Genomic DNA, 25837 nt, shown 5'->3' with positions numbered 1-25837 from the left:
AAATTCTATTTTATAAATATGTATTTTTCCATTGGAATATAATATAAAAGTAGCTGTCAGAGGCCTCTCTCAGAGTAGGGGTGGGGAAGGTGCAGCTAAGCAGAAACTGCTGAAGCTACCTGTTTACTGGAGTTACAGTTAATCCTGACCACCTTTGTTGTTTCCTGCCCTTTCACTGGCACTTTCTGGCATGGTGACCTCTAAATAACTCCACTCCCATCATCTTCACTAAAAAGCGACTGGCATTTTAAGTCTCCCAAAATTAGTAGCAAGGACTTCTTGTCTTGAGTTGACAATTCACAATACCTTGATACTGTAGCAAAAATGAAAGCTTTTCTAAACTGCATTACATACAAAATAGTTAAACTAATATCACAGAAAGCAGAGGGAAAGGAAAGTAGCACAATAGCACATGTATACTGAAGCGTAACTTAATTTTTCAGTGTGAGACATGAGGAAGTTTCATAGTAGGAAAAATTAATTTCCCTTAATTTCACAATATAGAATTTTAATGTTGAAAGAAATGGAATGATAGAGTGAATCATCTAGCAAAAAAGATCCACTGAATCACCTGGCAAAGAAGCTAGAGAAGAACTAGCCTCCTCTGTAGGCTTCATTGAAAATGTCCCATTTCAGCCATAAAGTGCTCTTTAAACCAATAGCATAAGTAGTTAACAGAACAGTAGTGCTTTTTCTCAGCACTGGGAAGGTGGCTGATCTGACTTGTTTATTTTTACTAAGTTTATCTTAGTGACATCCCTGAAGCTGTATGGAGAAATCACCCAAGTTTCTGATTGCACTAGGGGAATGACTTCTAGAGCATTAGACATAAAGCACACACATAGGAGTAACATCTCACTTCCTTAAGATATAATAGGATCATGACCTGGAAGGCTGATCATCTTTCTTTACACCGCTCTTCAAAATCAAGTGAATTAATTTGTCTTTGCCAAAGATTTAGTCTCAGTCGTGACTTTTTGGATTTAAATAATTCTCGGGGGTTATAGCAGCTGTATTGTAAGGGTTAAGTTAGAAAACTAGGCTGTGAATGTTAGTCACACATCTTGCAGCTGAACTTGTTTCTCTGCTTCAATATTTTTTTTAAAAATGAGGATATGAGGATAGTCCTGGTACATAAAATAATGTAAAAGTCTATATGAAGATGTTAGTGACTTAATGTTTCTAATATGCCAGTAATTTCTAAATGCTATTACATTTAAATAAATAAAAATACCCTTTAGAATTGTAACCCATAACTATTTCTAGCCTTGGAGACCTTTACTTACATTTCCTCCTCATTTTCTTAAAATTCTTCCTGCAGTGTAGCGAGAGCCCTTCCTGATGACTCAGTGATTGGACTCAGTAACTGAATACTTTTAGGTTCTGAGCCATTCTTCCATATTTTTACAAGGTTAAAACAACCTTACTTTTGGATTCTCTCCAACCTCCTTATAAGACAGGAATCGGGAGGAATGGAGTGAGGAAGATGGGTCATGACGTAGCTAAGCTGCTTCCTGCTTAGTCTCTCCTGACAGTTTCTCCTGTCAGAGGGTTATTGGGTGGTTGGAGGTTGCTCCTCTTATATCTCAAACCAATGTAAGATTTTTCATTTATGGAACAGGCTGCTGCTGTTTACTTTCTTTTCAGTTCAGTTCATTAGCTCAGTTGTGTCCGACTCTTTGTGATGCCATGGACTGCAGCATGTCAGGCTTCCCAGTCCATCATCAACTCCTGGAACCTACTCAAAATTATGTCCATTGAATCAGTGATGCCATCCAACCATCTCATCCTCTGTCAGCCCCTTTTCTCCCGCCTTCAATCTTTCCCAGCATCAGGGTCTTTTCCAGTTGAGTCAGTTCTTTGCATCAGGTAGCCAAAGTTTTGGAGTTTCAGCTTCAGCATCAGTCCTTCCAGTGAACATCCAGGACTGATCTCCTTTAGGATGGACTGGTTTGATCTCCTTGCAGTCCAAGGGACTCTCAAGAGTCTTCTCCAACACCACAGTTCAAAAGCATCAATTCTTTGGCACTCAGCTTGCATTATAGCCTTATTCAAATCTAAACATGACCTTTTGTCAGGCAGGACTTCATACTTTCCTGATTGATAATGTTAAATAAACCATTTTAGAATTAGACTAATCTCATTAAAAATTTAAAATCTGTTGATTTCTAAAAAGATTTATTTGGAAGTAATCTTAATGAAAATAAATATTCTTTGGATAACACTAACTTAAACTATATGTTAGATTTTTCTTTTGGTTGTATACTCATTAGCTTCATTTAATTTTCAGTAGTATAATAATTTTTCATAACAAATAGCTATGCGTTAAAAATAATTAGCTCAGTATGTACATGAGAAATTTTACACTTTAACTTGATTTTTCTTTTTTTGATTAAGGGAAATACAAGGGAAATAAAAAGTGACAAGTATCTTTTAAGGAGCTGACTTGTCATTTTAACCTGTGATCTGTTTCATTGTGATGAATGTTTTAAACATCAACTTGGGAAAATGTCTACATTGAACCTATCTCTCCCTGCCTTTAATAAAGTATTTTTATTGTTTTTAGACATGAAAATATTAAAAGCTACCAGTTAAGTTTTGTCATTTTGCAAAATGCTTATTGTTAACAATTTTCTCAGCACCTGGAATTTTTAAACCTATTTTATTTAATTGCCTTTTATCTTCATTATGACTAATTTTCTTTAGATTTAACCTTTTTATAAAATCTTTTGAATCTTAGAATTTTTCTCAAACCAGTTACTGACATTGAGCACCAAATGACTTCTCCTGGTCTACTGAATCAGATTTGAAGGGAACACTAGTAATGAATACATCATTTTTCTTTAATCAACAGTCTTCAGATGTTGGTTTGTTGTCTGTTGATTAAGAAAAAATATCACCTTTTAAGTCCAGAGGAGCTAAACCATTGGCCAGTGATAAGCTATTAAAAGTCCAATCTGTTTATATATAACTTCATTTGATTCCATCCTGTGCATTAGCCATCTTTTCCAAATCTTTCCCATGTTCCAAGATTCAGTCTTCTTTATCCATACGATACTTTTTTGTTTGCGGTCTTCCAGAATTCCTGAAATAGCCAGCATTGTAAGTGCCATTAATCCACTCCTTCTCCACTCATTATGATTTTTTCTTTAGAATTGTTATAAATAACATTTTGTATTTGTCTTCTGGCATTTACTATAAAGAAGTACCTTTTTATTGTACTTTGCTTTATTGGATTTTGCAGATACTGCATTTTTTTATGAATTAAAGTTTTGTGGCAACCCTGTGTCTAGCAAGTCCACTGGCACCATTTTTCCAACATTTGCTGGCATTATATCTCTGTGCCACATTTTAGTAATTCTCATAGTATTTCAGACTTTTTATTACTATTGAATTTGTTATGGTGATTTGTGATTTTTGCTGTCACTATGGCAAAAAGATGACTCACTGAAAGCTCAGGTGAGGGTTAGCATTTTTTAGAAATAACATTTTTAAATTAATATATACATTTTTTAAGACATAATGCTATTGCACACTTAATAGACTATAGTACAGTGTAACCAGCTCTTTTTCTGAAGTATAATTGATTTAAAATATAGTATTTTAAATCCATTTCAGATATACAGCAAAGTGATTCAGGTATATACATGTATTTTTTCAGATTCTTTTCCATTATAGATTATTACAAGATTGAATGTAGTTTCCTATGCCATAGAGTAAATCCTTATTGTTTATCTATTTTATATATAGTGGTATGTACCTGTTAACCTCAAACTAATAATTTATCCTTCACCAGCTTCCCCTTCATGTTTAGAAACCATAAGTTTTTCTATGTCTGTGAGTCTGTTTCTGTTTTGTAACTTCATTTATATTATTTTTTAGATTCCACATATAAGTAGTATAATGTCTGTCTTTGTCTGATTTACTTCTCTCAGTATGGTTGATGATCTCTGGGTCCATCCATGTTGCTGCAAATGGCAATATTTCGTGATTTTTTATGGCTGAGTAGTATTCCATTGTGGATATCTATCACGTCTTCTTTATCCACTCATCTGTTGAATGAACATTGCTTCTGTGTCTTGGCTGTTGTAAACAGTGCTGCTATGAACACTGGAGTGCATGTATCTATTTGAATTAGAGTTTTCATCTTTTCCAGGTATTTGCCCAAGAGTGGGATTGCTGGATCAGATGTTGGCTCTGTTTTTAGTTTTCTGAGGAACTGCCACATTGTTTTCCATCAGTGGCTATACCAGTTTACATTCCTAGCAACAGTGTAAGAGGATCCCCTTTTCTCTGCACTTTCTTCAGCATTTATTATTTGCACTTTTTGATGATGGCCATTCTGACCTGCTGTGAGCTGATTCTTTGTTGTAGTTTCAATTTGCATTTCGCTAATAATTAGCGATGTTGAGCATCTTTTCGTGTGCCTCTTGGCCATCTGTATGTTTTCTTTGGAGAAATGTCTATGTAGGTCTTCTGTCCATTTCTTAATTGGGTTTTTTTGGGTTTTGATATTGAGTTGATAGCTCAGTTGATAAAGAATCTGCCTGCAATGCAGGATACCTGGGTTCGATCCCTGGGTTGGAAAATCCCCTGGAGAAGGGAAAGGCTACCCACTCCAGTATTCTGGCCTGGAGAATTCCATGGACTGTATAGTCCATGGGGTTACAAAATGTAAAACACGACTGAGCGACTTTCACTTTCATTGAGTTGTGTGAACTGTTTGTATATTTTGGAAATTAACCGCTTGTTGGTCACATTGTTTGCAAATATTTTCTCCTAGTCCATAGGTTATCTGACTTAACTTTTATATGCACAAGCAAGCCAGAAAATTCATGTGGTATTTGTTTTATTATGATGGTCTGAAACTGAACTCTCAGTATCTCTGAAGTGTGCCTGTATTTTGCCTTGCCTTATGGTTGTCTTAAACATATTACTCTGTTTTTTTTTTTAATTGGAATCTAATTTCCTTTAGCAGTGTCTGCTATATTACCAAGTCCAGTGCCTTGCACATAGTTGGTGAGTTCTAGTTGTTTGACAGGCACAGCTGTCTGTTATTCAAATTTGTATCTGAGTTTACCGACTTACTAATATCTGTAATTCTCAACCTACATTGATAAGATGCAAAGTTCATTACCCAGGGTCCAAGCAAAACAGAGATCCATCTTCATTTGTAAGCTGAGATGATCAGACCCTACTATCATTAGGCCGTATTTTGCTTTAGATCTCTCTTTCCCTTCAGTATTTTACTATAAAAGTTCTCAAATATTAGTAATTATACAGTGCAAACCCATATACTAATCACCTAGATTCTCTAATTAGTATTTTGTTTTGTTTGCTTTGACATTTCTATCCATGCTTCTGTTCATCCATTAATCCATCTTACTTTTTGATGCATGGCAAGTTACATTGCAAATCTCAGTCACTTCACTCATAAAGGGTCCTCAGTGCACTTTACTCTCAGTACTCTTTACTTCATCATGTATGCTGTTAACTTGAGTTTAATGTTTCTGACCCACCTCCAGTTTTTTTAAAACTAAAATATTACAGATATAGATAAAGCCCCTTTCAAATCCTTGCTGTCTCCCTCCCTTCTCAGAGTTCATTGTTATGTATTTTTAGTATATTTGTTTATATTCCTAAAACTAAATAAACTTTTAAAACATACATGAATGGTATCTCTAATTTCCTTTGCAACTTTATTTTTACTCGATATTGATTTGAGATTTATCCAGTTCCTGTATTTACTTTCAGTGGTGCCTGGTTTTGGCATTTGGCATCAGTGAAAGATGTAGACTCTGGAATTGTTTTGCTTACTTTTGTCTGTTGAGTTTATTATGATTGGAAGAACCAGTAAGTTGAAAAGGGTAAAACAAGAATCACTTAAGTATTAATCTTTGATTGAACCCTATAAATTTATGAATTGATCTGTATGTATGGATGAGAATTAACAAACATTAATTGCTGAGGTTTTTCAGCATTTAATCACTTTATCATTAATTTTGGACTGACTTTTTAATGTGGCTATAATAATTGTACCCACATATTGAATGTAGGTGGTTGAGATCTAATCCATGTGTTCATAATGCATTTCTTAGCAACCATCAGTGTTCTTTTTGGAGCTGTGTTTTTAAGAGCCAGTGCAGCATTGAGGAGGATGTTTAAAGATATCTTTTTCTATTAATATAGCACAGGAAGTAGCATAGATTACAATAGTTTTGACACTTTCTACATTACTGCAGACCCAAATTAAAGGGTTTACATTTGCTCCAGTATTTAACATCATTATGTTGTCAACATTTTTTCCCAATCTCACCAACATATTAGACATTATGAATGTTTCCTTGTATATTAAGCCTCAATTGGAGTTTTTTTTTTAGTTATTTTTTAATTTATATTTTTATATGAATTTCATAAAAAATTATGCAACATTTCACAGGTACTAATTATATTTCACAGTTCTTCTTTAAAAGTGGTAAACTTTTATTTCCACCTTAATGATAAAATAGTTGCAAATATATACTAATTAATTTACCAGGTCAACACTTGTCACCTTACCCTTTTTTCACTTCCCAAGCCTCTGTAATAACACTCCGTAATAGAATTTTCTGTGATGATGGGAATGTTTTATATTTGCACTATCTGATACGAAAGCCATTAAAGTGCAACTGAGGAACTGAATTTTTAACTTAATTAATTAAAATTTAAATAGTCACATATGGCTCGAGGCTACTATATTGGACAGCACAGCTCTATAATCTCTACCATTACAGTAAACTGCTCTTGCAGTTATCCAGTTCCACACATGTTTCCAAATCCCATCAATACATTTTGTCTGTTAGCCTCTGTCATCTTTCTCTGACATTTGATTGATTGTCCTTATTTTACAAACCTTTTCCTTCATTCTCTCCTGATTCATAGTCTTCCTTATTGTCACTTTATGACTGATACTGATGTTTTTAGATGTCTACTTTGGACTCTCTTTTCATTGTTGCATTATACATTCTCTCAGAACTGACTTTAGCTATTCATTCACCATTTACTAATTTCTACTCTATCAGATACTGGAGCGGGAAAGAACTTCCTTCTAGGAGCTCCCCTGGCCTCAGCTTGCTTTAGTGCTGAAGATAAGCTCTCTCTTCCTCCTCTGTTGCCTTCTCCTAAGGACTAGACTCGGTACTCCACTTCCTTTTGACAGGTGCCTCAAATTACATATTGGGCTTTCCTGAGAGCTCAGGTGGTAAAGAATCCACCTGTAATGCAGGAGATCCCTGTTCAGTTCCTGGGTCAGGAAGATCCCCTGGAAAAGGGAAGGGCTACCCACTCTAGTATTCTGTCCTGGAGGATTCCATCTACTCTGTAGTCCACGGGCCACAAAGAGTTGTTGTAGGCAAATGAGCGAGTTTCACTTTCACTTCACTTGAATTACATATTAGGTACTGACCTTATCTCCCATTCCCAGTTCCCTCCCTGTTGAAATAAAACCTTCTACCCATGATTTTTTATATTATTATATCCATATTGCTTCTTTTTTTTTCCATATTGCTTCTTAATTACTCTGAATTAAGCCCCTAATCTCATCTTTCTTTAACACATGTGACATTCATAGTTCCAGTTCTCAGGAACCCCATAGCATTGATTCCTAAGCATTCTTTCCCTGATGTATCAAAAAGATTCACTTCCAGCTTCCCTCATAGCTCAGTTGACAAAGAATCCGCCTGCAACGCAGGAAACCCCAGTTTGATTCCTGGGTTGGGAAGATCCCCTGGAGAAGGGATAGGCTACCCACTTCAGTATTCTTGGGCTTCCCTTGTGGCTCAGCTGGTAAAAAACCTGCCTTCAATCTGGGAGACTTGGGTTCCATCCCTGGGTTGGGAAGATTCACTGGAGAAGGAAAAGGCTACCCACTCCAGTATTTTGGCCTGGAGAATTCCGTGGACTTTATAGTCCATGTCGGATGTGACTGAGCGACTTTCACTTTATTCTCACTTTTTCCTGCTTGTAGATTTTTATCTGTTTGCTAATTGTTTATAAGTTGAGATCTAAGCTCCTTAAAAGAAAAACTTTTCATGGCCTACTTTGAGAGTGAGCATGCTTTCAGCTATGCCAAGCCAATTGAATTTCTCCAAAATGCTGTTTCATTTTCCTCCTCCATATTTTCCTAACACCAACTCCTCATGTTTAAAGAATTGGTTCTTGAGATGGTGAATGTGGTCTTTATATTGATTTTTTTTCAATGTGTATGTGGTTAATGTCAGTAGAAAGTGAAGGATGACTTGAGATAAAATTAAAACCAAAATAAAAGCATTAATGATATAATTTTAAATATAGTCATTGATGTTAAAAATAAATTGGATGTTAAACATTAAAGAAATTATAATACATTTTCTAATACTCCCTTCTCTAGACAAAGCTAGAATGTTTTTTCTTTTTCAATCATCAGCATCACCATTTTTAACATACAGTAAATGCTTCCTGTGGAGCAGGCACTATACTGAGTGCTCTTTATTAGCTCAGTCCTTACAGCAGCCTAGTTAGGTCTGTATGCACTGAAACTGCGGCACGGAAGGTACATAACTTCCCCTTGCTTGTTTTTCAGTTGTGTGATTCTTCTCACTAATCTATCAGAGTGGCTTGTATCATTTTGCATTCCCACCAGCAATGAATGAGTTCCTATTGCTCTGCATTGTCACCAGAAATTGGAGTTGTCATTGTTTGGGATTTTAACAGTTCTAATAGGTGTATGGTGGTGTCTCATTTCATCATTATTTTAATTTTCAGTACCCTTAATGACATATGATGTTTGAACATCTTCTCATTTGCTTATTTACTATCTAAGTGTCTTCTTTGGTGAGGTTTGGCTCTTTTGCCCATTTTTAAAATCAAGCTTGTTTTTATTACTGAGTTTTAAGAATTTTTTTGTATATTTTGGATACCAGTATTTTGTTAGATATATGCCTTGCAGTGATTTTTCTCCAGTGTGTAACTTGTCTGTTTGTTCTTTTAACATTGTCTATCCCAGAGATATTTTTAATGAAATCCATTTTTTCTTTCTTGGAATATACTTTTGGTGTTATCACCCAGATTTTTTTCTCCTGTTTATCTTCTAGAAGAATTATAGTTCTGTATTTTACATTTAGGTTGATAGTCCATTGTGAGTTAGTCTCTGTCTGGATTTTGCACGTAAATGGTCAGTTCCACCAGCACCCTAGCTGTCTGGTCTTTCTTCTTGAATTGCCTTTGCTCCCTTCTCAAAGATCAGTTGCAATTTGTATGAATCTATTTGCTCCCTTCTCAAAGATCAGTTGCAATTTGTATGAATCTATTTCTGGGCTCTTCATTCTGTACAGCTCATCTCTTTGTTCTTTTGATACTACCATACAGTCTTGATTACTGTGGCTTTATAGGAAGTTGTGTCAGTTCTATGACTTTGTTGTTTTTCTTTAATACTGTGTTGACCATTCTGGGTCTTTTGCCTTTCCATATAATCTTTAGAAGCAGTTTGCCAGTAATCCACAAGATTACTTGTTGTGATTTTGGTGTAGTGACTATTGAATTTATAGATCAAGTTGGAAAGAACCAATATCTTAACAATAGTGAGTTTTCTTATCCATGAATGTAGACTATATCTCCATTTACAAACATTTACATAGGAGATATCACAGGTTCAGTTCCAAACCACTGTAATAAAGCAGATATCATAATAAAGCAAGTCACATGAATTTGCTGCATCTCACAAATTTTGATGTTATATTTTCGACACATTTTAAAATTTCTTTTGAGACTTCTTTGATTTGGGTGTTATTTATCAATAGCAGTGTGTTGTTTAATGGAGCTTCCCAGGTAGCACTAGTGGTAAAGAACCTGTTTGCCAATGCAGGAGATGTAAGAGATGCGAGTTTAATCCCTGGGTTGGGAAGATCCCCTGGAGGAGGGCATGGCAACCCAGTCTAGTGTTCTTGCTTTGGAGAATCCCATGGACAGAGGAGCCTGACAGGCTACAGTCCATAGGATTGCAAAGAGTTGGACACAACTGAAGCGACTTAACATGCACGCATGTATGTTGTTTAATCTCCAAATATTGGGGGATTTTTCTAGCTATCTTTCTTTGGAATTTTAACTTAATTTTCCACTGTGGTCTGAGAGCATACTTCTTTTAAATTTGCTAAGGCATGTTTTATGGCCTGAAATGTGGTCTGTCTTATGCATGTTTCATGTGAGCTTAAGAAGAATGTGTAAAGTCCAAAACAAGTTTCACCAGGTCCAAATTAAGATTTCTGCAAGGGCTGAACTTGCTGTGGACACTTCAAGGGAGAATCTCTTTCCTGGCCTTTTCCAGATTCTGGAGGCTACCTGTACTCTTTGGCTGGTAGGGTAGCTCCCTCCTCCTACCCTACAACTGTCTTTAAAAGTCATCACTCAACTTCTGTTTCTGTGATCACATTTCCTCTCTTTTTCTGCATTTTGTTCTTAAGAACGTATGTGATTACATTTTATTTATGTGGATAATACAGGATAATCTCTCTTCTTCTCAAAATCCTTAATACAAAATCTTCTCAAAATCCTTAATACAAATACACCTGCAAGGTCTCTTGTACCATGTGAGTAACATAGCCGTAGGTTCCAGGAATTAGGATGTGGACATCTTAGCTGTGGGGTTGGAGGATGTTCTTTAGTTCACCGTGGTAGTAGTCAGGATTTGAACTTGATACACCTGCTCTTGGAACCACTTCTGTGCTCTTTCTGGCTTCCCTGCCACTTCCACATCTAAATAGCTCCTTTATGGTGTGTTTTACTTGTCTGCGTTTACCATTAGGATGTGTCTCTCCTGAAATAGGACACATCCTTTTAAGCCAAATGAATTCAGATCAAGGAAATTATGTGGAAATCTTGAGGTATCAACAACAGAGAAAAGAATTGGTTTTGATTCCTCAGTCTTTTAAGGCTGTGTGTATGTCTGACTTCTACAGTTTATTCATTTACCTCCTAATATTAATATAAATTAGAAATTAAGTATTAAGATAAGTATATGCATATTTACCTAAATTCAAGTAGTTTCCTGTGGCTAATGGCTGTGTGATTGCTATGATTCCACTAAACTACTATTATGGAACTGTAATATATATCCTAAAGATGTTTGTCTGAAATGAAAATTCTAACAACTCATTTTGCCTTAAGTTTTGGTTTCTCTTTTTTGGGAACAGAGGTAAGGACTAGAATGACATACATTTCAGAGGAGTTTTATATCATAGTTTGTTATGCCAAATAATCTTGCTTCAGTCACTGGACAACATAATTAATGGTAGAAAAATTTTGGTAGTTTCATGTCCTTTTATTCCTAGAAGCACTTTATGAGCCTTCAGCTATTAACATAACTATAGTCAGATACTGTGTGAAACCACATTTAGATAGTGTTTTCATTATGCTGGCAGATTTAACTATATTTCTATGCAGTGTATGTGAGTCCCACCCAAACTTTAACCTGTTTCCATTTTGATGAGGTCCAATCAAGAGAAAAAGCAACAACAAAAAAATCTTCCTGTGTGGCCTGCAGATATCAAGTCTGAAGATTATTAATACATTTCCAGCTTGGGACCATAAGCAAACAAACTCTTCCACAGATAACTACACCCTTCCTGTTTGGGATTGAGTTTACTGTGGAACAGATTTCGGAAATATGTTTCTGACTGTTGTGAATTTTATTTATAAAACTTTGGAGGGTGAGGTCCTTCCTTTAACAAAAAACTAATGATTTCCTGTCTAATGCCCAACCAGTGCATTTTAAGCAGTCTTTGTTGAAAATTTATCCTGTGGTACAAAATTACATTGCTTTGGGAAGTTCTGATTGTTCTTGTCACCTAATGTACAAAAATTTGTCTTTTCAGTGAATAATTCAAAAAGGACTTACAATTAAAAAATAAAACAGAGCCTGTAAATGCTTTTATTATCTTGTCTCCAGAGAATAGTTTGCAGTTTAAATAAATACATGAACACATTTTAAATACGGTTTTACTTTTGATATGCAAATCTGTAGTATATTTATGTTCTGTAAATATGCTAAACGAAAAGTTACAGTTTAGGTAAAACAGATTTACATTAAAGAATTTGCAGGTTAATTCACAGTGTAACCTTATCCTCATCTAGTACATCTGCTATAAAGAAGTCTATAAAATTTAGGCCACCCACAAAGTGGTCTGCTGAGGCCAATGGTTGGTGTTAGAATGCTGTTATTATGTGGGTTGACTGGTTTGGTAAGGAATTTACCTCCACTAAGACTGTAAAAAACATCATGGTTCTGACTTCCCCCACGGGGACTGCATTGGCTTCACTTGTGTTAGATACTGTTTGTTAGACCAGTTCCTGTGCTTTCTTGCGTTGACATCCTGTGTAATATCATGTGGATGGTATACTGTTTCCTAAGTTGGTTTATTAGTCAGTAATATTAATTCTGGGTCATGTAAACCTTGAGATAAACTGGAATAAATATTTGGTTTAAATAGTCGAATTAAATTTAATGGCTATTAGGGGTAAATTTCGTTCACTATTTAGAAAAACCGTGTGTGTGTTTTAGTGTTGAGATGAAGAAGGCAAACAGGATTTTATATTTTAATTTCTGGGTCATTTGAAGAACTTATTCTTTGGGGCTTATGAATTGTTTTCAAGAGCACGGAAGTGAATTTACTATAATTTGGCAACCTAGAACTGAGAGTCAAAAACAAATACTCTTCTTTAAATAGCTATTTTAAGGGATAAAAATATATAGCAGACATTTAAAAACACAGCAGCACTCACCATGACTAGCAGTGATCATTTGAGTAATGAGAACTATCATGAATGAAGCAATGTCTCAAATCACTTCTAAGGTTTTAAAAAGTGAATAAAATCCTTTTTCAGAGAATGAACATGTTGATTGTTTTTGTTAAAGTTGGAAAAATTAAAATTAAAACAGTACTTTTAAATCAGATAATTGGTATTTAATTTTCATGGTGACTTAACTAATTTTCTTTAAATACATGAATTACAGAGTATGAAAAATAGCATAGAAATCTAAAATGCATTTTGTGACTGCAAACTAAGGAAATGACCTTTAGTGTGGAGAAAATTTAGCAGTTTTTAGACAGGAAATAATATTTGATTGCCATTGGTAAAAATTATATATACATATTGAAATACTAAAATATATACATTAAAGTGGAAAATACATATACATGTATACATACATATACATGTATACATGCATATACTATATATACATCTGTGTGTACACATGTGTATGCATGAACATGTGTGTGTATAACATACTGTTTTGATCTGAACCCTGCCTTGGTGATTTTAATTATGGTCAAACATTTATAACTTGAAAAGCTTTTTTCAAATAAATACTTTCAGCCTTCTTATAGTTGTTTGTTGTATACTAAACAGAATTTTGAATCTATCATCTGGTCATGATTCGAACAGATAATTGGAAGTTAGGGAGGGGCTTGTAATCTTATTTCTTCCAAACAAGTAAATGAATAAAGCTATCAGCATGTCTTACCTAGCTGGCATTTGTTCTTAGTTCTTCTCATTTCTAGTCTTATGTCCTATTAGTAGACTGCATCACGCTTGACAAATGCTGTGCCTAGCTTCTGTAGTCAGTGATGTGGCATATCAGTGCTTTTCTGCTCATTCAACTTGCCAGCAAACCTCAGAGATTGCGGTTTAAATGGCGTTCGGCAATAGTGTTCACTCAGAGCAAGAGAGGTTTTGTGTCTCCCTTTTAGATTTCAGTATCATAATTCTGTCAACTGAATCAGCTCAATGTTTGGCTAATTATTCTTAGTAACCACAGTATATTTATCTTTCTAGGTTTACCGACAAGACTGTGAAACTTTTGGGATGGTTGTGAAAATGCTGATTGAAAAAGATCCTTCATTAGAAAAGTCTATACAGTTTGCCTTGAGACAGAATTTACATGAAATAGGTGAGCGGTGTGTTGAAGAACTCAAGCATTTCATTGCAGAGTATGACACTTCAAGTCAAGATTTTGGAGAGCCGTTTTAGATTGCTTTCTCAGGCAAAAAAAAAATTTCTAGACTTTTTTCCCCCTGGATTGTGTAAATCCTTAATATATAGAATTTTTGTGAAGAGAAATACTTTATGATAGTTGACCATATTTCCAATATCAAATAAACATCTAAAATAATCTGTTTAAGATATTTTAATTAGAATCTTTTTTATCTACATGTAGAGCCTTCTAATACATACTCATCTTTCTTCTCCCTCTCCTAAAACGATGGGTCAATTAATTGTTCAAGCTTTCTTGAAAATGCAGTCCAAGATTTCTGTACTTACAGGACATGTCCTGTAGTCTTCCATTGTTATGTGATCATTTGTTTGGTCACACTAGTGTAATTTATAGGTTAGAATACATTCCACTTAAACATTTGTAATCTTTTTGCATTTCATAGTCAGTGATACCATGTGAAAATGTTAGAATTCTGAGTTGTGTTTTATTGACTTGTTGCTTGCTTACCTTAGGCTTTGTAACTTTCAATATGTTTAAGTATATTCAAATAAACTGAATACTTTGGTATCTTGGGGAATATTTGCTTTGAGGATAATTCTCATTGTGATGAAATAGAGCATTTAAATCTCTGAAAGACACCTCATAATAAAATCCTGTTTTCCAAGTAAATGAACTCAATGTCTTCTGTTAAAATAATCCTGAAACGTCTGACTGGTCTCACTGCTGTGTGAGTCTTAAATATTATCCACATAGAAGACTAACAGAAGGGGAAGTTGGAGATGAAAGATGAGGCCTATTTTAAAATTGTGATTTCTTTAAAAATTTCTAAATTTTTAAAAAGAAAAAAATATAGAATGTGGGGAAGTAGTGGAGTTCATTTTATCTATAGGCCCATATTCCCCATCTCAAGAAAGAACCGTGATTGATAACATATCCATGATTAAACACATTATGCCTTTGTTAATCTATGTTTGTAATCCAACAAACTCTTGTTCTGCTGTCCTTTTTAGGGGCTCATAGCCTTCTCAAAATGTTTCTGAAGTAGGCAGTAAGCCTAGCACATCTACCCTTCACCAAGCTGCCTGTGTAAACAGTCCTTCATGAGCGAGCCATCCAAATCACGGGTTAGTTAAGAATCTAACTGGGACAATTAGGGTATTCCGCTCATTTCCTGATCACTTCCAGCTGCCCGGTGGCATTTAGCCAAAATATGTAATTTTGTGGCATGTGTTTGGAAACTTTTAAAAATATTTGTTATTACTACCCAATTTCGTTATCCTTCCATTCTTTTTCCATTCCACTCTCTTCTCAGTTGAATTTTGGCATTATTTTTAGTGGCCTCTATTATCTAAAGAGCTATAAGAGTAGATAAAACTTCTATTAAAAGTAGAAATAGCAGTATAAATAATTCTAGTGGATCCTGTAATGAGTGCCTCAAAATATGCATTATGCAATTTCACAGATTAACAAACTAATTGAAGGCAACAATTTATTAAGTTTCCTATATGAGGTCACCTTGAATTTAGATATTGTACATAAGCCAAAACTAAACCCTGTGTATCATCTTTGGTATTCTTCCCTAATGTGAAAAGTGGTTTTATCTGTTACCCACATTAGAAAGACTTAAGAAAGTACTGATTTGTTTCTAATGCCCATTTTTTCTTCTTAAATATTCTAATTCCAGGATTCATTTCCTCAAGTCAAAATGTCACAAGTTTAAAACTTGAGACAGAGGAGTTGTTCACTTTGTTGAAGTTCATTAAACTAGAGAAATTTTACTCACAGATGCATTTAAATATAGGTTCAGTGGATAGTTTCTTTTCTCCTTCCCCAAATAACATTCAACATTTCAAGCTGTTTATAACTTGCCATCAGCATTATCCTGGTGGGCTTGTCAGTGTTAAATCTGTTTGTTTTATTTTTAAAGCTTTTTAAAGTTTTATTTTAGGATAGATGAATTCAGATACCTGCCAGGGTTTGTATGTTGCAAAATGTTCTTGATTGAAGAAATTTGTTTGTAAATTATCCATTGTTTTTGAGTATGCCCAATTGATGTGATAAAGTTTTGTCTTAACCATAAAGCCTTGATGATCAACAGAGAGAAAGCAGATATTGTGAAGCTTTTGTGAACTTTAAAAGTGCAAAATAAAGCAACCAGTTTTAAATAATTAGATTGTCTCTTTTTTAAAAAAGAAAAAAAACTGGCTTAAAATGTTTTGCTTAAATGTAGATTTTTATTGCTGTCTGCTGCAAGATTGCTTCTGACCTGCTCAGCAGCAGGATGGAGGATGTTTGAGGGTTGAGGAACTATAATATTAACTTTGGTGACTTGGGGAATCTCCGTGTCTGAGAAAGCAGTTAAGTGAGGCAAGATTGAGCACTGAGTCACGTGCCTGTGTGCTAAGTCGCTTCAGTCATGTTCAACTCTGTGCAACCCTAACGACTGTAACCCGCCAGGCCCCTCTGTCCATAGGATTCTCCAGGCAAGAATACTGGGATGGGTTGTCATGCCCTCCTTCAGGGGATCTCCCCAACCCAGGGGTCAAATCTGCGTCTCTTCCATCTCCTGCATTGGCAAGTGGGTTCTTTACCACTGTGCCACCTGGGAACCCCATTGAGCATATCGTAGTGCTCAATAATTGTGTAATTATGAATCTGAGTTTCAGAGAATTACAGGATTAAAATCCTACATCTTTATAGTAACCTCTGGGGGTACAGGAAACGTGTTGTCTTTGTAACCCTGGTTCCTAGCATAGCTTGGAAAGTTGTAGGTCCTCCTATTTTCTGTGCTTCACAAAGGAAGTGCCATTTGATCTCTGGGTCTTATTCAGGGAGAGAAGGAAAAGTATTGGAAGTTCAGGTTGGGGAAGACGATAGGGGATGAATGTAGGAAATGGTAGATTGAGAGCAGGAACATGAAGGGCTTTGAATCCTTTCTCTGCTACTTAAGATTTTTAAATAATTAACCTTTGTATCAATATTTATTCTTGCCATAAACATTGATTTCTCATAGCCCCTCTGCTGCTTGCCAGCCCTGAGCCAGTTCATAGACCCAGAACCTCATGAAGGAAGGGCTGGCCAGATCCCCTGAAAAAAGGACTCATGCTATACTGCCTAAATATTCTGTAGTAGTTTCAGCTTTGGGGGGGGGGGGGGGGTTAATTATTTTTTTAGAGGTAACTGATGAATAACATACGTTACATGTGTACAACCTTCTATCCCTACTTCTATGTCCTCCATAGTGTGCTCACCAGCAGACTATAGTTTCCATCTATTACCATACAGTAATACAGTGGCCTTCCCTGGTAGCTCAGCTGGTAAAGAATCTGCCTGCAATGCGGGAGACCTGGGTTCCATCCCTGGGTCAGGAAGATCCCCTGGAGGAGAGCATGGCCACTCCAGTATTCTTACCTGGAGAATTCCATGGACAGAGGAGCCTGGTGGGCTACAGTCCATGGGGTCGCGAAGAGCTGGACATGACTAAGTGATTTAGCACAAGATAGAAAATACGCACACTTATGCAGACACTTGCTGAAGAGGACGCCTGAGGCCTTTCTCCACTGCCTAGGCTGCTCCTGTTCGGTCATGTTTTTCCGGTTAGAACAGGTGTGAGATGGGGAGGAGGAAGGACAGAGTGATCCTGACCGGCTGGCACGGGACCGTCAGGACTCCACTCTCCGGGAAGGCTGCTGCTGGCCTGGGGCTCTGCTCCTGGGGCTCCTGCTGGTGCCCCCTCAGGCTCTCTGGCTGAATCCCTGCTGTTGTCCTTGAGGGCAGTGAGGGTTCGCAGAGAGGGCTAGGCTCCAGCAACCGGAAAGTGTGCTGTCCCCCATCGGTCTGATGGCAAGAGGCCCCCCTTCAGGACCGAACTCTCAGGAAGACGCACTGGCCAAATGGCTTTCGTGCTCTCAAGCAGACCCCGCACCAGCGCCTGGCATGAGCACACCGTCTGCTTGCCTGAGGCTGCTGAGGCCAGAAGGGGTCAGCCCCCAGAGGACGGGGCTGTGTGAGAACGTCTGTATGTGAGAGAGTGCGGAGGGCTGGGGCGGGCGGGAGAGAGGCGACAGTCCCACACAGCCACAGCTCAGCAGGCCAAGGCGTGTTTTGTGGTCAAGTGTTCAACTTCCCTTTCCTTTACTGGCCAGGACTGAACCTTAGCGGTGATGTGGGCTCAACCAAGGTGACCTTCCACCACCACAGAGGGTGGGCGTGCGGTGTGGCTCCTAACACTGCAGGGCTTCCTCAGCTGAGAGGGGAGTCATGTGTGAAAGTCCCCTTTCCTTTCCAACACAGGAGCAAGAAGAGAGGGGCCAAGAAGAGAGGCACTGTTTTCTCAGCATCTCATTCCCTGGGGCAACTTGACCTCCGCAAAGCCTACACGGCCTGCCCGCATCCTGAGGTGCGAATGCTGAGTAAAGGGTGACGTCCTGCAAGTGTAGGCAGGGGCATGGAATTGGTCCCCACCTTGTAGGAACTTCACATTTTAAAAACTTTGTATTCTGTTACTTCTGTAGAGTAGAATCAAGTGTACCATCAGATGTAGCATACATTTCAGGTTTAATATACTAAATATAGGATTCAGAGGAGCACCATGTTTTTCATTTATTTCACTATCTGAACCAGGTTAGAAGGACCATTCTAATGTTTTTAGATTCACAAACACTTTTACATGTTGTAAGCCAATGAGTATTTTTTTCTCACTTTACAATTAAGGGCTTGCCTAAGGTCATATAGCTGGAAGGGGCAGAGTTAGTGTTTTATCCTTATCTTTCAACTTTAAAATTTAGTGTTCTTAAAAGAAGTAGAAGTTTAGTGGTCATTCAGAACTAGGTTCCAATGGTGACTCCAGGACACACCAGCTGTTGGTATGTACATTTACAGTGTAATGTTTGTGATGGGCAATATATAAAAATAACTTACAAACAACTTTTGATAAAATCCTTGCTCAGTAGATTTTCACCTGTATCCAGTCACTACTACTGTCTATGTTGATTTCTAGGACTTCTGCTTTGGAGTTAATTTAGAAAACATCTGACAGGTTCATAAGACACGGTTGTTAAGGGGTAGGCAGGGCTGCAGCCCCCACAGTTAGCGCAGAGCCTGGATCTCTGCTCTCTGGTGTGGCACCTGGACCCACAGTGGTTTGAGAAGAGCCAGCTAAGTGCAATAAACCTGGTAATTCAACTCTCCTGTGCTGGAAGCCAGCATTAATTAAACATAGTTAACACTCTTCCAGCTTTGCTTACAACATGTTCAGAGATTCCAGACTGCCACTAACTGCATTGTAGAAAAAAAAAATCATTTTATCTTGGTAATTGGGGGAAAAATACGAGGGAGGAAAATGTCTTATGTTCCACCATATTCTCTATGCCATTTCCAGACTGCCTACTTAAGAAAGGAAAAGGCCAACTTTTGAAGCATATGCACCTAGAGGGAGAGAACCACTGCCAAACTTCATGCCACTCAGAGTCCCAAGCATTAAAACCAATTGTCTTTAAAGCTACCAACTCCCAGGAGCCATGGTCTCTGGAAGGATCATCCTTTCAGGAATCTTTGCCAAGCATGTTGGTAAATGAAGAGTCAGAAGAGGGAAATGACACTGTATGCTGAGTGGGGTGACCTGTCTGCTGGCTGACCCAGTAAATTCAGTTTGGTCTTCACAGAATACCAAAGCTGGAAGGAAGCCTTTGAGATGGTTGAGCACCTCTCATTTTACAGAAATGGAAACTGGGTCACAGCACTCAACCCGCCTGAGTTAACGAGCGAGGGGAGTCTCCTAACGCACATCCCCTGAATTCTAGAGTCCAGCATGCTTTGCATCTCTCCAACATCAACTTTGTGGCAGGTTTATATTAGACTAGTAATCACTTTTTCCAACATCAGTTGCTTTTAGTTTGTTCACCTAAACCTGCTAAAACAAGTGATAGCACTTAGGAGAACTAGTTTCATATTCTTGATGGTACTGTTCATGTTGTCTGGAATCAAGTGCTTCTGGAGAATGCTCTGCAAGTTCCTTCTCAGTTGCCCTAACAGCACCTGTGCACACAGGGCAGCAGGGATGTGAAATTTCTTTTGTAAAAATAAGAGTTGAGGTTAAAATTGATCTCTCAAATGGGAATCTGACCAGCTAGCTTGGTCTGTTCAAGCAAGAAGACGGGCTGTAATCCTGTGAGCAAGTCTATACACACATACCCCACGTCTTACTTGTCCTCGACACTTCCTTTGTAAGCTGCAAAAGCCACCCTTCACCTTTCTTCCCCTAGTAAAGTTACCGCTATGATTTTGGCATAGAGATGCCAGAGCTCAGAGATGCAAAATTCAGTTGCTCCTGCTTATTTCTCCAGTGAGCCTGGAAGCCTTTCTCAAGTGCTGAGAACGAGCAGAAAACCCACGTGACTGTTCAGGAGCATGCCTTGTTAGAAAGTTCCAAAGAACAGCTAGAGAATCTAACTAGGCAATTTTCTCATTTGACAAATTAAAAAGGCCTTTTTTATAATTGTGTTGCTAACATTAAATCTGATAATAAGGCTTTTAGTGGAATTTTTTAAAATCCCAATAATTTTTCTTCCTTGAACATCAAAAAAAAAAGTCACGTCTTTCTGTAAATAGTAATAGTTGTGCCTCCTCTAGAGAGCTCTAAGGGATGACTTCAAGTGCTTAAATTTATAACCCATGCTCTGATGGCAGGTTCATTTTGTTCAAAGGGCTTCAGAAATGTTTGAATTAGTTGCTAGCATTGAGAAGGTGGGAGACGTTTTACCAGAGTTCAAGTTCTTGGCTGCTTTTGGAAAGACTGACGTTCTAGCACTGCTTCCTTCTCTCATGCCCGGCAGCAGCCGCATGTGCCGCAGGAGCGTGGCGCTCAGCCGCAGCCTGCCCACACCACGTCGGCCGCCCCACAGCACCTCCACACCTGTTCTAACTTGCCTGGCCCCCCACCCGAGGACCACATAGAGCAGGGCCACATGCGGACATCTAGCAGTCTTCGGTGCTCATTCCAGTTTTACTTCTGTCTTACAACGGCTTATGCTTTGGATCTAAAGTGAGAGCTATGCTCAGTTGCACCGAACTCTTTGTGACCCTGTGCACTGGGGCCCACCAAGTTCCTCCGTCCGAGGAATTCTCCAGGCAAGAATACTAGAGTGGGTAGCCATTTCCTCCTCCAAGGGATCTTCCTGAACCAGGGACTGAACCTGCATCTCCTGCACTGGCAGGTGGATCCTTTAGCACTAGCACCACCAGACAGCAAATCTCTCCTTGCACTTGTGATACTTATTTAACTCAGGAACTAGAAAGCTGAGTGTCAAGAATATCAAGTACGTACACAAGGTGAGTCATTCTCTTACTGAGTACTGAAAGCAGTGCCCACTGACTTATCAGCATCCCTCCACGGGCGGTATGTGCTCAGTTTGGTCTGAAGTGAGGAAAATGCAATCACTGGGCTTCTGCTTCACCCATGTAGAGACCAGAGGCAGTGTTTTAGTATTTGATACTTAGCTTGGGGCTAAATTTTGAGTTTTGTGATGGACCAAACACCTTGTTAATGAAATCTATGAATACCTTTTAGCAAATGTAGGCCTAGTTTTCTAGCCTAATTCTTTACAGGGCTGCAGGGCAGCTGCCTCTCTTTCGTCCTTTGTAGACAGTCTTTGTTATTGCTATCACCCAAGATTTAAAAGCTTTAAAGCTTACATTACTATGGTGAATAAATATTTCGGCATTTCCTTAAACCTTTGGCAGTCGATATAACCCTTATGTAAGGAAATGAAGAAATGAATGGGGTGATTACTAGGAAGAGCAAAAGCAACCAGAACTTGAAAACTACTGAGGACAGTGACTTCAGCTTATCCCTGCCTTTCTCCAGGCTAAGGAAGGCTGAGTATTTCATTATCCACCCTTTCAGGGCAAAGGTCTTTTCTAAAAGGATGCCCACTGTTTGCAGCAAAGATTCTGAAAAGATCTTCAAAATCTGGAAACCTGCTCCTCTGTCACGTGAGATCGTGAGGGAAGAAGCACTAGCACTGTAAATGAGGATCAGGAGATTGCCTTCTTGAGGAAAACTGGTGACGGCCATCAAATTGTAAACGCATAACCTTTCTCCCATAACCGTGCTACTCAGAATTCATGTGCATATGTGCCAATGAAGGATAAAGTGTCTATGAGAAAACTGAAGCCCATCACCAAGGGACAGGTGAAATAAATTACGGTATATCCAAAAGCAGACTATTATGAAGTCATTGCAAGAACAGAGTGAGGTAGACCTATACCCACTAACGTGGAATACCCACATGTAAAGTGAGAAAAGCAAGTCTTAGTTGGTGTAGTTTCCTGGCATTTTAAAAAGATACATTAATGTAAATATGCTTTGAACATCTGAAGGATACACAACTAATGGGTAACAGTGGTTACTTCTAGGGAGGGGAACCAAGGGAAGGAGAGTGGAAAGGAGATACTTCATGTCTTTTGCTTTTTTTTAAACCATGTGCATGCATTTTCTCTGCAATGCTGTTTTTAAAGTGAATCAGAACACGGAGATGATAATGGAGTCATTCCCACTGGTGTGCTTCTGAAGGGCTCTGCCTAGCCTGGATACCAAGCCTTGCCCTGTCCAGGCTGTGAGTACAGGGGATGTTGTTGACTGCTGGCTTTCCTACTGGATTCAGGTCTGCCCTCCCAGGGCCCAACAGCTTTTCCCACACCAGTACATGTGGGCAGCTCTGCCTCTATGCCTCAAGTACTATTTCACACAAGCTAGTAGGGCAAGTGGATGTGCAGGAGGAGTCAAACGTTGGTCTGTTAATGGTAGAACAGCAAGGCTAGTCAAAGGAGCAAAATGAACGTGATCTGGATGTGTTTGAAGAGATCTTGTTCAGAAAGGTCATTTGTTATTGATTAAGCATTTATTAAATACCTTCCTAAAGGTCTGAGATACCACTAGGACACTAAGTTAGGACTGAAATACATGGGCAAGAATGACCCATATCAAAGTACTAGCTTGTCAGTTCAAATCCAATGTAATTCCCCCTTGAAACAGAACCCCAGATTAACTTTAAGTAGCCAGCAGCACAGAATCCCCTAATTTAAAGATTTTAAAAGAAAAACATAACCAGAAGGCCAACAAATTAGCTGGAAGGGAGGGGTGAAAAGGAATCAACCTACAAAGCACTCTGCCACAGAGAGCAGATCCTTGTAGTTTGTTGGTCTCTTTCCTTGAGATAATCACTACCTTGCTGAAAACGGGTAAGGCACCCCCTGCCATCCCCAAGGGGAAAAAAATATTCACCCAAACAGCTTCTCCTTGTTTTTAACCATATATTCCAGGGGTATGTGTGGGGAGATTATTTTTGTTTGTTTTTACATTTATACAGTTTACATTGCTTGACCCATAAATAACACTTGTAAGATTAATAGGGCCATAGTTTTAAAGAGTATTTACATAGCCCCACCATGCATACAGAGCCTTTTTAATGTTGAAAAATTGAAAAAAAAAAAAAAAAAAAGAACTTTCCATCACTAGGCAATATACATTTGACCATCTAAACTTATAAACCCTGACTAAGATACAAGCAATCATTTCATCCATAAATGCTGTTTCTGGTTCCCTAACAAATCTAGCACTGCAGTGTAACAAACATCTTACATTTCAGGGATATAAAAATATCAGCTTTAAAATCTGAACTGTACAGTATGTACATTAATATTTGCACCGTTAAATTAGGAATACACTTAAGTCTATGAAATACTACATTATAAATAGCAATGTTCTTTTCGATCTGTAGCTGGAGCTAATATAATGTTTACCTGGCTAATAAGGGCTGGAAGGGGATGAGGTGGCCTTGCACAGTGGGACGCACAGTGTTGGCTGGGTCACATGACTACGTGCATGCCACACGACTGGACAGACTGTCAGGACCTGGGTCAACCTGGTGCAGACAAACGACAAACACTACTGCTTGACAAAGGTGGCTCAAGTTCTCCATTGTCTAAAAATCAACACCCCCATCCAGTCACCTCTCAACAGCTTCTCGCGGATCTCTCGAGGTTTGGAGACCAAAGCAGCTGTGTCAAATTGTGATGCACCCAACAGACACACAAGGTCATGTCTACCTGGCACCATCCAAGGAGGGTTAAGTGGAGAAATCACACCTTCCAAAGGTTAATCTGACACTGTAAACAGCAGTCGGGGTCTCATTTACATGGGCAAAGCACTTGAATCTATTTTAGCAACTCTCCTATGGAAGAAAAAAGATATGATTTAAGGTGGTTAATGGCTAAGTTTAAATACAATCTCCGCAGCTACTACATTAAGAAATAATACAGTTTTTGCCCTTGTGTCCCTTTTTCTTCTTGGATTTAGTTGTCCTCTGACCAAACTGAGGCGTGGGGAGTGCAGAAGTTGGACTAGAAAGGTCGTCTGTGTAGTAGGCGTATCTCTGCGGCCGGGGCTGAGGAATTGGCTGTCCAAGAAAATACCCCTCTTCTTCTGAGTCAGAGGAGGAGGAGGTGGAGGAGGAGCACCAGGAGCCGTCGTCCTCCCCGTAGAGGCCTAGAAAGCGCGGCCCCCCCGGGTTCTGCAGGGCGTAGTCAGAAGCGGCGTGGGTGTACTGCCCATAGAGGTCAGCGTTCTGGATGTAGGCCTGGATTTCCCGGGCACTCTTGTTCTGGATAAACTTTTCGTAGTTATCGGGGGTGTAGAGCCGCAGCCTGTCCTTGGGAGAGTACTTTCTTTCTGTGACAAGGTTCAGGGCATTGTCTGAGCGGGACTTCCTACTTCTCCTGCGGCGATGGTGATGGGACCTGGGTCCCCTCTCTTCAAAATGGTACACCCGTCTCCGAGTTCTCTCACTCATTGGCGGCTGCCGGATTTCGATGTTCTCGTAGCTTCCATTGTCAATGACATCATCTGAAAACTTGACCTGCTGTGGCCTGGACTGAGACTTGGACCTTCGGAGCACTGGCAGGTGAAGTGGTTTCTCCTCGGGCAGGATTTTTTCTGGACACAACTCTGAACTGAGGCTCTTCAAGGACTCTGTGCTCCTGTGCAGCATGGAAGAGTTCAAAGTCCCCATATTGCTCATTTTCTCACAGTCTTCTGTCTCTATTTCCTCAAAGTTTTGCAGAGAATACAATGATGGCCTCGGCTTGCTTTCTCCATCCACTGACGCCCCTAAAAGAAAAGCCAAGACAAGATGTGACTGTCAACAACCCTAACACTCTGACAGTTATTACCAACAAGTTTTAGAAGCATTTTGAAGTGAAGTCCCTTGAATTTCAATATCTGATGAACAATCACTGGGCAAAACCAATGGACATATATACCTAAATCGAGAAGAGGTATGAATTTTATCATTGAAACAAGAGGCCCAGCATCTCTCATGAGCCCCAGGCATTTGGGGGCCAAACATGAGTTACAGCCCATGGGATGAGCAGCCAAACTAAAAGCTCTTCATAACAGTTCTGTCATTAATTTATTAACATGACACACAGAAGCTTCTGTCTCTCAACCCATTAAAGCCAGCTGTTTCATCTAAATCTCTCTCAAAGCAGTCCTTCCCTTTGCAGGCACACGGCCACCATTATGGCGCTCTTCTTAAGCCAAGACTAGTCTTCTCTTATACCTGGACTGGTAGTCGAACGGCCCAAGGGCCGGATCCAGCCCACAGCCTATGTGTGGATACAGTTTCACTGGGCAAGATATATCTGTTTGCTTCTCTGCTGCCTATGGTTTTTTCCACAGTGTAGAGTTGAGTAGTTACAACAAAGACTATAACGTCCCAAAAGTCCTAGCTAGCCTTTTATGGAAAAAAGTTTGCCAAACCCCTGACCCCA

General features: G+C 38.7%; 2 protein-coding genes across 18 annotated transcripts in view; one reads left to right on the top strand and one right to left on the bottom strand.

The window, feature by feature from the left end:
• The window catches only part of PPHLN1 (periphilin 1), a 150283-nt gene extending 135606 nt beyond the window's left edge, over nt 1-14677 (top strand). For all 7 annotated transcript variants that reach the window (XM_020903226.2, XM_070454553.1, XM_020903223.2 and 4 more), the window contains one exon: nt 13849-14677. In XM_020903226.2, the coding sequence (XP_020758885.2) occupies nt 13849-14043 (195 nt within the window). In that variant the 3' untranslated portion in view covers nt 14044-14677. The remainder of the gene's footprint in view (nt 1-13848) is intronic.
• Nucleotides 14678-23306: 8629 nt separating this feature from the next.
• The window catches only part of PRICKLE1 (prickle planar cell polarity protein 1), a 110630-nt gene continuing 108099 nt past the window's right edge, over nt 23307-25837 (bottom strand). For all 11 annotated transcript variants that reach the window (XM_070454547.1, XM_070454548.1, XM_070454545.1 and 8 more), the window contains one exon: nt 23307-25175. In XM_070454547.1, the coding sequence (XP_070310648.1) occupies nt 24313-25175 (863 nt within the window). In that variant the 3' untranslated portion in view covers nt 23307-24312. The remainder of the gene's footprint in view (nt 25176-25837) is intronic.

The sequence above is a fragment of the Odocoileus virginianus genome, chromosome 24 (assembly GCF_023699985.2).
Source record: "Odocoileus virginianus isolate 20LAN1187 ecotype Illinois chromosome 24, Ovbor_1.2, whole genome shotgun sequence".
Taxonomy (NCBI): domain Eukaryota; kingdom Metazoa; phylum Chordata; class Mammalia; order Artiodactyla; family Cervidae; genus Odocoileus; species Odocoileus virginianus.
Note: the sequence above shows the minus strand (reverse complement) of the source record. Positions and strands in the feature narration are given on the sequence as shown.